The sequence below is a fragment of the Euwallacea similis genome, chromosome 24, assembly GCF_039881205.1.
Source record: "Euwallacea similis isolate ESF13 chromosome 24, ESF131.1, whole genome shotgun sequence".
In the NCBI taxonomy this organism is placed as follows: domain Eukaryota; kingdom Metazoa; phylum Arthropoda; class Insecta; order Coleoptera; family Curculionidae; genus Euwallacea; species Euwallacea similis.
In genome coordinates this window covers 538,776-554,856 of record NC_089632.1, presented here as the reverse complement: position 1 = coordinate 554,856, position 16,081 = coordinate 538,776, and the positions used below count along the sequence as shown (strand labels likewise).

The 16,081-nt window shown below is 31.9% G+C and overlaps 1 protein-coding gene across 6 annotated transcripts in view; it reads left to right on the top strand.

The window, feature by feature from the left end:
- The window catches only part of LOC136416602 (adenomatous polyposis coli homolog), a 57,255-nt gene that overhangs the window by 2,397 nt on the left and 38,777 nt on the right, over positions 1-16,081 (top strand). For 4 of the 6 annotated variants that reach the window (XM_066401863.1, XM_066401862.1, XM_066401861.1 and 1 more), the window contains exons 2-4: positions 148-304; positions 11,756-11,830; positions 14,905-15,064. In XM_066401863.1, coding sequence (XP_066257960.1) covers positions 182-304; positions 11,756-11,830; positions 14,905-15,064 — 358 coding nt within the window. In that variant the 5' untranslated portion in view covers positions 148-181. Of the gene's footprint in view, positions 1-147; positions 305-8,163; positions 8,295-11,755; positions 11,831-14,904; positions 15,065-16,081 lie in introns of those variants that run through there. The other 2 variants (XM_066401865.1, XM_066401864.1) reach the window with 2 other exon arrangements.

The following is a 16,081-nucleotide window of genomic DNA, read 5'->3' as shown; positions in this document are numbered from 1 at the left end:
TAAAAGCGTAACTTGTACTTTACTATTTTACATTAAAATAACCATTTTACCACATTCCAACGCCCCTTAAAACTACAGATGTTACTGAAAAACGTATTCGACATTTGTTGTTTTTGATTATATTTCAATAAGTATTGTTGTTTTCAGTGTAAACTGATGGGACTGATTTTCTTGTTAAATCATGTCTCTACCAGTTTCGCAATATGAAGCATTGCTGGCCGAGGTACGCGGCCTTAGGCGTAAGGCCCAACGTGTCCAGCAGCTAGCTCGTCCTTTAATCGGAAACTCTTCTCAATCAGTACAGGTGAGTTTCCACTTTAGTTTCTATATTTATTATTGTACAACTGCTCACAAAACATGGCCAGAAAAGAGCATTTTCCGTTATTTTTGAAGTATCGTGTTTCAAAATATTTTGGCGTCTTTTCATGAACAAAAAAAGCAAAAGCGAATTTAATTCTAGAAATAGTGATGCACTGCTCGTCAATGGTTCTGATGAACCCTCGCATTTGATAGCGGCGATTATTTTCAAACTATTACTGTAAAGTCACTTAGAGGGGTTACAAGAAAAATTACAAGAAATTTTCATAAAGTTCTTCGTCAATAGAACAATATACAATATTGCTACGTCTGTAGACAAACTTCCTAAAAAATAAAAATTGTCTGAAAAGTTCTTGTAATTTTTTTTCTAGACAAAAAAATGTGTTCTGAGAAATCTTTTAGACCTATTTAAATTATGTTACAATTAATGTTTTATATTTTTGTGTGAATACTATAAATGTTAAACATTACAGTTATGTAGTACATCTTTTGGTTTCAACTTCGTGTGATATTTAAGAGCGGAAAGTAGTATATTATTGCTTTGCACCAAGAACAACACTTTGCGTACTCAATAATTCAATATTTAAGATATTCAAACATTCAGCTATCTCAAATATTCAGATAATTATAAATTAGGTCACTATTTTTGTGAGCCAATTTATTTTATTTGCTTTGAAATATGAATTTTCCGCGTACTTTACAATTTGTCTACAAAATCAAGGAACCATTATTTCCTGGCATTGTGTTATCAGTTGAATCATTGCTTTTATTCGCCCTACTTAATTTTTTGTATAGAATGGCATCTATCGGTTTCTATTCAGCACATTTTTAATTAATTATCAAGTATGATTGGGAGATAAAAGCTAATGACTTTCAATCATCCAAAATAGTATTGGTGTATTGTGTTTTCGTTATTATATTATCTGTATTACATTCAGGTAAGTAAATAGTACCATGGTTTTTACTTACAATATACAAATTTAAATCCAATATTTGCCTTACTTGTAATGCATATTAACAGTATGATTAAATGGTACTGCTGGATTTGTGGATTGGTTGCTATAGACTTGATACAGTGGCGAGTACTGATGTTTAAACATAAGTCGGAAACGTTAATTAAACTTTATAATTTTCTTATTCCTAGTGAAGGAATGAACTGTGACAGATTCGTTTTTTTTTAGCTTTTGGCGTGTTGATTTTTGAAGCAAAAAATATTTGAATTTCCGATTTTATTATACAGGGTGGTCAATTTTACGACGCATTCTATGGGGATTTTCGAAACGGTTAAAGATACAAGGTTGGTTAAATGGAGAAAAAGTTTCGTATTTTTATGCTCTGCAAAAAACTGAAAGCAAAATTGGAATATCTTAGGTAATTACTAAGGTATCAACGAAATACCAAAAATGTCGATTTTCTTTTTTTGTCTATAACTTATTTATTTTTCATACAATCATTTTGAAACTTGGGTGTTCTATATTTTCCGTCAGTGTCTTCAATATGGAAAGGTCAAAAATATCCTAGACCTACTAGTTTACGTGAAAATAATACTAATTTTCCATTTTCTTATGGACGCCATATTGGATTTTCGCATTTTTGAAAAACACGAAAGATTTCCGTTTCGGCGAGGTGCAACACAAGGGTCTTCAGAACTATTTTACAATAAAAATTGAAATATTTAAATATTTGATGAAAAATCAAGTAGCACTGGATTTGTCAAGGTCATAATTGGTTACCAAGTTACTGACTGTCTTTGACACATAAGTCAAGTAGCCAATAATACAACTTTTAAATAAGTAATAAAAAAAATTATCAAATGTATTTTTGGAAATTAATAACACAAACTTTAACATTAACTAACATTAATTAACAAAGAAATTAATACGAGGAGAGAAAATTACATAAAATGTTCAAAATGACCGCCACCATGAGTAATACATAACGCCGTTCGCTCATACATATTTGAAGTAACTCTTCTGATAACAACTGGGTCAATGGTCCGAAAGAAATTTGTAATTCGATTTCTAAGATCATCTTTACTGAGAATAGGTGTATTGTAAATGTTATTTTTGGCAAAACCCCATAAGAAATAATCCAGGGGATTCATACAGGGAGATCGTGGTGGCCATCGTACGGGACCGTTATTTCCAATCCACGAATTTGGAAAGCGGTTATCCAAGTAGTCCCTCACCACTCTGGCATTATGTGGACTTGCACCGTCTTGTTGGAAGTATTTTAGTTTCTTTATTGTATTAATAAGTAAGTTATCAATTAATTCTTCTAATCCGTTTGTCAAAAAGTTAAGATAACTTTGTCCATTTAAATTGCCTTCCATAAAAAAAGGTCTAAGAGACCACATCAAATATTTATAGAGTAGCGAATTTGTGGTCTAGCTAGGCGTACAAGGTGAGGATTATTTACAGAATAATAATGTTTATTTTTCCGATTAAATAGTCCACTAATGGTAAATAACCACTCATCGGACCACAACACTTTTCTACAAAACTCAAGATCTGTCGCAAGTTGACCCCGAAACCACCTACAAAACTCCAAGCGACGTTGTTCATCTCCTATGTGGAGCGTTTGCACTAAAAGGAACTTATAATCATGGATCTTATGTTTCTTCAAGATCTTTTGAACAGTAGACTTGCTGATGTTACACTCCCTGGCAAATTGTCACTGAGACATTTCTGGATTTATGTTAATTTGAGCTATTACGTTTATTTCATTTATGTTTTCTCGCTGTTGATTGATCTTATGTCTTCGATTTTCAAAATTACCATTTTGCCGTATTCGCGCCTATATACGTCCAAATGTTGAAGCATTGGGCTGCCTTCTTTTGGGATAAAGAATATTATAATCCCTTAATGCAGCAACGGCGTTTTTTGAATGTCTTATGTACACATTATACATGTTTATTTTCTCATCTTTGGAGAAATATCTTCCCATTTTGATGAAAATTAAAATTTACTTAATTCACAGAAGAACAAAACTCACTTTTTTACTAAATTCCTTTTTAAATAAAATTATGTTGACATAGCAACCAATAATATTGGCCACTTGACTTATGTGTCAAAGACAGTCAGTAACTTGGTAACCAATTATGACCTTGACAAATCCAGTGCTACTTGATTTTTTCATCAAATATTTAAATATTTTAATTTTTATTGTAAAATATCAGGTTGTTCGGAAAGTAATTTCGTTTTTTTATGTGAAAATGAATGACAGTTTTCGTATAATAAACAAATGCTTTATTAAATTATATATTGGCCGTTCTGGTCCAACACCTTTTGCCATCTTTCTGGTAGTAGCATAATTCCACGCTCATAAAATTTTTTGTCTTTGCTGGCAAAAAACTGATCGAGGTGGTTTTTGACCTCATCATTTGAGATGAAAGTTTTACCGTCTAAAAAATTTTGGAGTGACCGGAACAAATAATAATCCGATGGTGCCAGGTCTGGAGAATATGGTGGGTGTGGCATTGTGTCCCATTCAAGCTGTAAAAGCTTTTGGCGAGTGACCAAACTTGTGTGAGGTCTCGCGTTGTCTTGGTGAAACACTACACCTTTTCTGTTGATTAGTTCGGGTCTTTTCTGTTGAAGTGCATCCTTCAGTTTGTCCAGCTGCTGGCAGTAGACTTCCGAATTAATCGTTGTGTTATCCGGTAAAAGCTCAAAAAAAACGATTCCTTTAAAATCCCACCAAACAGACAGCATCACCTTTTTTTGGTGAATATCGGCTTTGGAAATGGTTTGAGTCGATTCATCTTTTTTGCTCCATGACCTCTTGCGTTTGACGTTGTTGTATACAACCCATTTTTCGTCCCCAGTAATGATGCGCTTCAAAAACGGATCATTTTTGTCACGTTTGAGAAGCGAATCGCAGACGTCAATGCGGCGACACAGATTTCTCTCTGTGAGAACATGGGGAACCCATATATCGAGCTTCGAGGATAATCCCAGGCCTTTCAAGTGGTCATAAACTGTTGAATTCGATAAATTTAACTTCAATCCGATCTCACGTGTTGTTATTCGACGGTTCGCATCAACTAATGCCTTTATGGCGTCTTTATCAGCTTCAACCGGCCTTCCCGAACGTGGTGCATCTTCGACATCAAAATTGCCAGATCGAAATTTAGAGAACCAGTTCTGACACTGGCGTACTGTCAACACACCTTCTCCATACACATCGGTCAATTTCTTTCTGGCTTGAACAGCATTTTTACCCTTTCTGTAGTAAAACAGTAGGATATGTCGAAAATGCTGCTTATCGCTCTCCATATTTAAAAGGGCACCAACCAAAAACTACTGCGTAGAATTAATTGAAATGTTTCACACACAAGCCTTGTTATATGAGCTCTCAAAGCATATAAAAATTATATGGCTTAAGTGTGAGGTTAAGTGCAAAAAAATACCATTAAATCCTCTGTCGGGAAAAAACGAAATTACTTTCCGAACAACCTAATAGTTCAGAAGATCTTTGTGTTGCACCTCGCCGAAACGGAAATCTTTCGTATTTTTCAAAAATGTGAAAATCCAATATGGCGTCCATAAGAAAATCGAAAGTTAGTATTATTTTCACGTAAACTAGTAGGTCTAGGATATTTTTGACCTTTCCATATTGAAGACACTAACGGAAAATATAGAACGCCCCAGTTTCAAAATGATTGTATGAAAAATAAATAAGTTATAGACAAAAAAAGAAAATCGACATTTTTGGTATTTCGTTGATATCTTAGTAATTACATAAGATATTCCAATTTTGCTTTCAGCTTTTTGCAGAGCATAAAAATACGAATTTTTTTCTCCATTTAACCAACCTTGTATCTTTAACCGTTTCGAAAATCCCCATAGAATGCGTCGTAAAATTGACCACCCTGTATAGTATAGTTTTCAAGCAATCTAAGTTAACTTGAATAGTCTTTTAAAAAATGATAAACATTCATTTTTTTCATATATACAAAGTAATTCAATTTTAATCAGGAATGTTTAATATGCAACAAAACTTAAAAAAATAAGAAGGAAGATTCATTTGGACTAATGTGATTTAAAACTTTGTTTTCATATTTAAGGTGTTAAACTTTCGAGACTATTTTTATTTTCTAGGGTGAGGCTCCGTTTTACCACCCCAATTTTTTTTGGTATGGCATTTTTCAATCTTATGAATGTCATCCTAAGAAATGTAAATCCTGAGATGAACATAAAAGCAGAGTATGAGAAAAAAAATTGAGGTTTCTGAAGGGAGCTTATCCCCATAAATATCATAATCGAAAAAAGCTTAGCACCTTTTGAAAAACCTGATGACGTAGGTTGTAAAACTATCTAAATTCATATGTTAGACATTTTAGTGAAATTTGTCAGAAACGATAGGAGTTATAGATTAACAAAAAAAAATTGAAAGTTTATTATCCTGTATTTTGTTCCTGCTTATATTCTAGTTCTGTCGCCTATTAACTTTTTCAAGATTGAAGTCTGAACCACCTTGCATATTCAACTTCAAAATAGGTACATATTGTGAGAGAAGACAGTTGAGGGAATGAATTCTAAAACTCTTCTTGTCCTAGTTATAGTAATAATAAAGATAAATAAAAGATTAGTCAAAATCTGAACCTACCTGAACTAAAGGATGTAAACGTGCACACTATTATCAATCATATCTAAGGGATAAAGTCAGTTTTAGCGTTAGTAGAATAAATCTTAAGTAACAAGCGGTTTTTAGATTTTTTCATTGATAAAGAAACAGATCGTTAAATAATATTTAATTCTCTATTTGAAGGTACATTTTTTAAAAATGCAGTGGGTTAAAATTTAATAATATTACTATACTTTGTATTTTATCCATCCAAATGCCATTCAAAATCTGAATTTTAATAAAAACCAATCACCGATTTTGATAGCAGAAAAACGTGCTTTTTGTCATTTTTTATTGAAAATGTTTTCTCCGTTGCTTCTTTGTTCGGGAGATGTACATACATATATCTCTTAAAATCGACTAAAAATGTTGCTGTTTCGATCTTTTTCGTTATTATCAGTTATCATCAAACGTTCCGCAGTTATTATCAAACTTGAGTGGAGCTACACGAGGGAAATTGTGATCACTTATGTTTGCCATGCATTAGAGGCTAACGTCATAAGTAGTGTTAATAAAATTGTTCACTTTACATGGTTAGAGAATAATTATTTAGTATCAACCTATAAGGCATTGGCGTCGTTCTAATTATCTTAATACAGTATTCTATTTTTTAAACGGGTATTTTACTAACTTCACCTTCTTATTTTTCTATAGTCACATGATTTTTTTACTAATAATCTTAGTATAGAGTTTCCAAGACTTATTTAATAATTTAACATAAAATTTGTAAATTTTCGATATTGTCTTCAGATATAGTTTATCTTGGCGTTGCTCTAAAAAACAACATTTAGGCGTACGCGTTAATGAAACCTACGTATTGAAATATACCTGCGGTAATTGGCCACATTACTCTAAATTGTTATTTGGATCGGAACTGGCAATAAAATGTCTATTTAAATTTATATGGATCGCTCGACTATAAGTTCCATACACTCAGCTGCACCATACACTCGGTCATGCATCTTCAAATTACATGCTCCCTTTTGAGATTCTTTACGATTCGATGCACCCTCCACCTTCTTCATAGCCACCCCCTGTCTGGCAGCCAATAGTCGCACTCAGAGCAGGCGCGTGTTAAAGGGGACCACAGACGTCGTTCTATCTGTATCAGTCAGTGTGTTATCTGTAAACTAAACCACTCCCAAAAATATATGTGTATTTGGAACAATGTTTTTCCTTCGAATTATTTTTTATGCGACTTATTTAAATTTTTTATCAACTTAATTAATCATTTGTTATGAAGATGTGGGCGACATTTTACGTACTTTTTCATATACGCATCTAAGGGATACCCACGTAGGATATGTGTAATTTGAATAAGATTGAAGATTAGACACAGTATGTTGATTATAGGTTCTAGTCCGCAGTGTTCGCTTTTCTGATCTTATTATTCTGTTTTTATTGTCGACCGCAAGGAAAATTATAGTTTAAATTAAGGATATTTCGATACACAGGAAGTATAATTCCTGTTTATTTAGATAAACAAAATTAATTAACTTGGATTTATAAATTGACGTACCACTAACACTTTTCTCAAGCTGTATAAACGCATGTATACAACGCAACCTTGCGTTACTTGCGCTCTACTAGGCAACAATTTGGAATTTACAATAAAGGAAAACTAATTAAGTTGATTTCCAAGTGCTCGCCTGAAAACATAAGCTCAGGAATTAACTAATCAGACTTGATGTACAAAATACTGGCAGCTCTGGGAGATAATTTCCATGAAACTAAGAAACTTAAAATGTGACCATTTTCAGAGCGTTTCACATATTTTACATGCTGACATTCAGGCAATTTATGTATGGTCATTTTCGTTTTTATAATAATTTTTCCTAGGTTTTGAAAACAGTGACAGATTTGTCACGATGACCAATTTTATAATGTTTAAATAGAAGTAATTTTTTTTTTTGACTTCTATTACTTACTTTCCAATGTTCTAGTATTATACATATATAACTTCTTAAATTTGTATGATACTTCTTAATATAAAGTAATTTTGAAAAACCCTGAACTCTATTTGGGATTGAATCAGTTGCTAGTTATTTGTTTATTTATAAAGTAAAAAATGATAATACAACACATTTTAAGGTTTTACATTATGAAGCGTTAATGGTAAAGATTCCATTTTAGCGTTTCATTATTTCAAGGTAAAAAAGGTAAGGTAAAAGTCATGAAATAAGTCTGATCGTGTATTGGCAGCCTTTCCCGCAGTTTCCTGCTTTCGTTTACTTCGTTCCGACTCCAACAGTCGTCCTGCAGTGCAGCACAGCTGTTTTGTGTAGTCTGTATAATCGTGCCGGTCGTAATCCCTGAGTGTGAGCCTCGTATATATTTGAAAAAGTCTGGTTAGTGGGATATTTTAACTTAATATTTCAAGTTTGGAATAATAGACCTCGTTTACGCTTAATTGCTGCCATGTGTTATTGAAACTAAGGAGGTGACTCATTTTAGCTCGCAGGGTCTTCTACTTGGCTTCCTTTTATGGAAATAATGTTTTTTTCTGAAGGATCTTAAATCTTTTTCCGGCCTTTCATATTGGATTGTCCCATCGAAAATTATACAAGGTAATTTTAAGCATTTGTTGTTTTAGAAGCAATTTATTTTCAGGAGTTGCGAATATTTTAAAAAAATTGTCTTTCCGTTTCCTACCTTCTGAGTGCTTAAATAAAACGAATTTTATCGTCATCACACACGATCCGCCCTTCTATTGAAAACCTTTTTAAAACAAATTATTTTTCAATTTAAGATGGAAGACCCGTTATTTTATCTTGATGTTAACTTAATTATCGAAAAAGGGTTAATAACAAAGTTGTAGGACTTCATTTTAATAATAATTTTACGGCTAAGTCTTTCATGAAACGTAGTTAAAAAATAATTTTTGTCCTAACCAGTCACCCTGTATTTTATTTAGAATATATACATACATATGTATGTATATATTAGAAGAATATGCCATTTAGGTAATATTATACCAATTTTAATCTATTCTGCATTTATTAGCATTTAAAATTTTGTCACTATTCAAGTGCTATAAGTTTCTTATAGTTTAGCACCTGTCAATTTGTTTTCTATTGACAAATTTAGGATATAAATAGTAGATTACTATAATATCCTATTGACATTCACAAAAAAGGATAAAAAATTCCTCTTAGTTTTCTCTAACGCAATAAAAAATGTTTTTAAAATTAGCATAAAAAATGAAGATAAACATGAAAAGGGTTTCATTGTAACTCAAACTATTTGACAATTTCACTCTTAGAGTGTGAAAGTGCCGGTTTATAAGTGTCAATAAAACCCTTGATATTTTTTACTTGTGAAAATTTTTATTTCACATTTTTTCGAAAATCTGCCAGGTACCCAAATGTGGGGAAGAACCTCTTATCACTGACACCCTGAACCATCCCATAAAAATTAATATTTCACTTGTGCATAGTGTCTTATATCTATACTGTTACAGTATATACAACACAAGTTATGTATCTTTTTAAATCTTAGTTACGTTAGTAGTACTGTATATATGTACGTTAGTTCAGGTTAAAATTTAAATTAATCAGTACTAAAATCCGTATCTGAAAACTGTCGTCGCATCTACCGATCCTTTATCTATGGTGTTGTGGTTAATCGTTTATCTGTTATTCAGGAATTGCTGTCATTCAAATGGCAAGTTAATGATTTGCCATTACCAGGCGGTCAACCAGGGTGACAACCGCTACACATTCAGAATTATCTGTGTTTATTTTTACACAGACCACAAATGAAGAAAAAAAATTACCCACTTATACAAAAGCGTATTAAATCTTGATCCTCAAGTACCAGTCAATCACATTTTTGTAATATCAATAAAATAAAGCAGATATTAAGTGCCGCTTTAATGGGATTAAAAATGAGACGCTCTTAAGAGAGCAGCGACGGCAGTACGGTTCCAGACAAAGTGAGTTTTAAAAATCTGAAAACCCTGAATTTATTTTCAGATACTTCTGTAGTTTGACGGGAACTGTTAGCATTTTGGAAAGAAGCCAACACTTCTAAACATTTTGTTGTTGTAAAATGGGATGTTATATTATCGATTAGTATGGTATTTATTCTTAATAACATTTAGTTGCTCTTTTATTAAATCGCATCGAAAAAGTTGTTTGTTTTAGGATGCAAAATGAGTATTTAAGTAAATAAAAAGAGGAAAATGGGTAATTATGTTTATAATATTAACACTATTAAATAAAAGTTGGCATAATAAATTCTTCAAAACAAACTACCACTATGATGCTTCACAGCCTAAAATTCTAAGATGAAACCACAATACTTCCATAAACAAAAAAAAACATCTTTTCAACATCCTGACACATTTTTTCCAACTTCTCCCAAAATAACATCGGTGCTAACGCAAGTAGGCACAAAGTGAAATATTGGAATAATTTTCCGGACGCATGCTGCTGTAGGGATAAATGCCATCATTTCGCTTGTATAAATAACTTCTATGTAATAAATATTTATAGTTTGGTAATGGAGAATGAAAGAGTCAAAGCCCAAGTCAAAGGAATTTTCTAAAGAAGTGCGGGATAGTGGTCTGGTGTAAACAAACATAACACAAAAGAGACAAAGCAACGTATTTGTAAATTAAAAGAGCAACCTTAACTGTTAGCGATGTTATAAATGATTATACAGGGCGATTTAAATGCGAGGCTCATTATTAGCATATTGGAAATTATAAAGCAGGATTTATAATCTGTGTCTTTCGTTGCTATTGATAATTTCAAATTGCTAGTATTTTATTGTTCTCGTGTTGATCAATTTATAATGGCTCGGATGCGTTTTTTGGTGTTGGGGTTGTTAGCCTTTTATTAGAAAATTGATGTGCCGTATGTCCCCGAATTTTTTTCGGGTCACAACCTTTTCAGTTTGGAATTCAAAATAAGAAGGAATGGGGAAAGTAACGTTTTCTATACCTAAACTAATTATGACACTAAAACAAGATTCAGTTTATTGACTACACGATGATTTGATTTACATTGCAAAGAACTTTTTCTATTTTTTCGCGTATTAAATCAAAAGTCTACACATTTAGTCTACTACTAATAATGAGTCTGAAGTGAGGTATCAATATTTGCATATCTTTTCTTTCGATTATTCTTTGATAAACTATCGTAAAAATCGATTCACCAGCTGTATCTTTACGCATTCTAAATAAATATAGAGCCACAAAGAATCGACTGTGGCAGTTTACACAAATAGCATAAGTACATGTGTAAACAAGCATAGGTATCATAAAGTTTGAATGGAAATGGTTTAAAATTTGTTCTGGAAGCGCATTATTTGTTTTTATTGCACTTTTGTGAACGTACGTGGTTTACTTTAAAGACAAACCTGAATGAGTAATTGTGCTTATAATGGTATTCTGTATAGAAAATTTGTAAACATGAGTCTCTAGCATTTTGTTTTCAACATAAAGTACATTAATTTATATTGAATGAAATGGTCGTGAAAGTTACACTGTGATATTTTTTTCTGGTATCAGGTCAGTTTTACTATCTTTTTTTGAGCTGCATCACTGATTGCGAAAATGTTTAATAAATATCTCAAATATTATAGAATTTCTATACAAATAATGGAAAAACCTTGAATTTTAACATCATGCCTTCTCTCAAAAACTAAGCTTATTTTTTAGTGTAAAATAGTGTTGTAAGTCAATTAAAGATTTTGACAGTGTGTAACTATATATAGATTGTCTGTATTTGATGTTCTCTTTGAAAAACAGAGCTAAAATTAACATTTTTACATGTTTCAAACATTTTCTCTCATTTTTTTTTAGAATGAAAAACCTTTAGATTACACCATGGAATCCCTACTTTTAAACCAACAACATGACAGGTCAAATTCTCCCAACGTAAGTTACAATTTTTTACTAGTTATATGTATGTGAGCATTCCTCGCTTATGTTAAAATTATCAAGTAATACCATGTGAGAATGACATGGGGGTTAGCCGTAAATTACTTCTAAGATAAGCGTGAGAAAACGATAGAGGGTTGTTTATGAATTCCTTAACATAGGCGAGAGAAAAATTGATGATGGGTCAGGGAATCGTGGGAAAAAGCCTGGAATGCGGCTTATCAATGCTCTTAAAAAGAGAGGGATGCACTCGGGGGTGGATAAGACATGTGTATCGCGGGGCATTCCGGCCTTGGTCCTTGACAAGTAAAGGAGTACCTCAAAACTTGCTTTGTTTTATTTTTTTTCTTTCCATAACGATACCGAAATATTACATGTATAAGGAATAATGCGGATGAAATGGATTCAGTGTTGAAAAAGCTTTATAGCAATTTGTTAAATTTAATTATTTTATAGTTGTCATCAAATAAATGTAAATTAAAATTTATTATATGTATATATTAGTTGAATTGGTGAGGAACGTGCGGCCATTTATTCTCGTTTATCCATCTCTATTTATCCACGTGACATACTTTTAAGAGTCGCAAGGAGTCCCATTCTTTCAAACATAAAATTTAATTTCAAATAGCACTACCTGGAAGTGACCAGTAGTCTTTCAATTTTGTCGAAGATTTTTTACCGATGCAGTTGTATTCATGCGTTATTTAAATTTTCAGTTCCTTAATATTATTTGGTGAAATTTTATAAACCAAAGGTTTTTGCATGACGTTAAAGAAAAACTTTTCATCACTAAAGTAAGTGTTGTCAAGAAAACTTTTTTTTTAATTATGTTCAATTTAGTCAAAGGATGCAATTGTTAGTCTTACAAGGAGAGATCCCCAACCAGTCGTCTAATTTTGAGACGTCCTTTCGTGTGGTTGTAGTATAGGTAAAACCTTAACAAACTGCAAAATTACAGCTTCCAACTCTTCTCTGTTTTTAAGAAAATTGCACTTAAAGTTTTGGTAATACTTTATGTATCTGAAATATTAATGTTGAAGTAAGCTGGTTAACAGGCGAGTGATAAAGGCAACTAGTAACGTTGAGGTCTTGGGATCAATTCTCAGTCTAAGAATTTTTTCTTTTTACATACATTTTAACATCTACAATTGAAGAACTAATGACTGTAACAATAATTTTCGGTGTTTTCTTTCTTCTACATTACATATTAAAAAAAATGTTTAATCATATATTAATTTATTGCTCTCTAGTCCAGTTACTTGAATGAAAATTATCAAATAAACAAATAAAACATAAATATTTGTGACACCAGGAACCAGATAAAAATACCGACACATAAAAATACTGAAACCCTTTTGATCAATTTACCGACATTAGAGAATTGATACCGGGATTTGTAATTGTTAATCGGTTTTCTTTTTTGACCTGCTGATACTGTAATAATTTTTCGATGGGCCACCCTGTAGTATAAATAGAACAACGGCTCTTAGAGAATTGTTGTTATAGTCATTAGTTTTTCAATTCTAGATATTAAAATACATGTAAAAAAAAGTCTCCGACTGGGAATTGATGATCCCAGGATCTCAACGTTATTAGTCTCGCATCTTTATCACTCGGTTATCAGCTTACTTCAACAATAATATTTCAGGTATATAAAGTATTTTCAAAATTTTAAGTGCAATTTTCTTAAAAACGGGGGAAAATTGGAAGCTGTCATTTTATAAATAGTTAAGACTTTACCTATACTACAACCACACGAAAAACGCCCCAAAACCAGACGACCGGTTGGGGACCTCTCCTTGTTACTCTTATAGTCACTTTAATATTTGACTTGATACTTTTATTTTTTTTTACGTACAGAACTTGTTAAAATATTGTTGGATTAAAACAGCTTCAAAAATGGTAAATTTGGATCTGCCACGAAATGATCAAGCACTTCAATGTGGGAACCCTTAGTCAAAACTCTTGCGTTTCTTTTTTCTTGCGAATTTAACTAGTGCCTGGAAGTTTTTATAACAGTTCTGATTCATATTTATGTCTATTATTTTTCCTTGAATCCTGAATGTGTTTCTTTGAAAACTTTTCAATTCTACGAGCACAAAGATCTCTAATACCAGAAATATATGTTAATTTAATTCTTTCTTATATCTAGTGTATATGATTTTACGTATTGATGTTAGTTGATGACAATACCTGCTTTTCAGTTACCCCTCAAACTCATTTAAATCTTAATAAATATTTCAATAAATTTATTGTGTTTAAACTTATTTAATTTTTTCCCGAATGGAAAACGATTCACTCGATTTTATTTTTCGCGCTTTTGAACAAAAATCATCATATCCTTCAAAACAAAGTATCGCTTGATGGGTAGGCAAGGCAATTTGAAATTGTTATTTAAAATGGCTGAGGACGAAGGATTGTAATACAACCCTATTTCCAATATTAGGATGTACCTTGGTCAATCTTGGTTACAATTAACCGTTCTGTATGTATGGTAATTCTAAAAAAGTGGTTAAATATAATATGTATATATGATATAGGATTATTCATCTCATGTGATATTGGTTAATGGTTTGGCTGTCGTTTTTGTTCTGCAAAATACCATGTTTTTGGGAATCGTCGTCATTTAAGTTTCAAATCAATTATTTACACCATTCGGTTAATCAGATTAGGAAACTGTAGATGTCTTTCATTTTGTCAATTTAGATCTCCCCCTCGACATCTAAATCGACGTTTTGAAAGGAAGACATTATGTTTATATAAAAGTTATTGAATGCTAAAAAAAGGACCATATAGAATTTGTTAGTTAAGTTAGTTTGTATTTATAATATTTACAAACATTTACAACACAATAATTAACCTTATTAATGTTTTACACTTTCGTTACCAAGTGCCGATATGCTATTTAAAATTACAGAACACTTTTGCTTGAAAGGTCGTCTCTCTATTTCCGCTGACATTTATCTAAACCCTCTACTAAAATAGATTTTAGCTAAAACAGTGAATCCAGAATAAACTTTATAGTCCCACTTCTCCATCGCAAAATAAATAAGAAACTTATCGAATTGCAGTACGATCAGGGCTCATCCATATCTGATCCAGACCACTTATCAAGCGAAGATGAGTACCGGTTGGGAACCTCAAAGGACAAGTCATCGAGAAGTACTGCTCAGATGTCCGTGAGCAGTGAACCTACAGCTACGATCAGGACAGAAGGTCAAGCACCTACAGGTAAATCATTGTTATGGCGAATTTGACAGCTTGAATCTTAGATTTAACATACTACAAAGAAAGTAGAGCGGCCTTAACTTGAAAGCTATTAGTCTTTCAGATTTTATAGTAACCTTAGGGTATGTTAAACGAATTTAACCCATAACAGGTTCTGTGCCAGTTTGTTAGTACATAAAGAGATTTGTCAATAAACAAATGTCCCTAAACTGTTATTATTATTATTATTATTATTATTATTTAAACAGTACTTTCATTTCATAAGTAGCCACAACCATTATTCCTTTTCGTATCGAAAACTTGGGGTAGATTAAAATACAGTAATTGAGAATATCGTGAGGTGTGTTTAAAATCATGGTCCTGTGTTGTTTTAAAAGTCATGATTTAACTATTTAAAAAAAATTGAAATTGGTTAATCTATTCTTGAATTAAAGAGAGAAAAAACAGATCATGAAAGAAACCAACGCGTCTCTGTAACGTTAGACATTTTTTACGTAGGGTTAGCTGCTTTGTTGAGGGGAGATTCCATATTACACTAAGCATTGATTTGAAATCACATGTTATTATTTGAATGTATTATGAAAACAGGACGAAAACAAGAATACCGAGGAAACAAAAATTAACATGTATTTCAACTATGGTTGAATTCAGAATAAGAATAGCTTCTTAAATTCATTATAAAAAATTACGATCTTATTTCAGAAATAAAAATTGATTTCAAATAATAAAGATACTGTGATAAGGTTTGTCTGATTTTTGCCAAGTGCAATATAATATTTTTAAATAATTAATTCAAAAAATAAAATGCGTATCTCATCTTTCTGAGTGTCAATGAGTTGGTCTTTAAATTACACAACTCTTCATGTTCACCCAAATTTGGGTCTCCTGCCATTTTCGAAATCGCTGAACATATTCATTTATTTTATTTATACAAAGTGGTTTCATAATTTTCTTGACACTCGTTACGGAATTATTTTGTTACACTGGTTGCTTGCCTAATAGAACTATATTAGATGAATT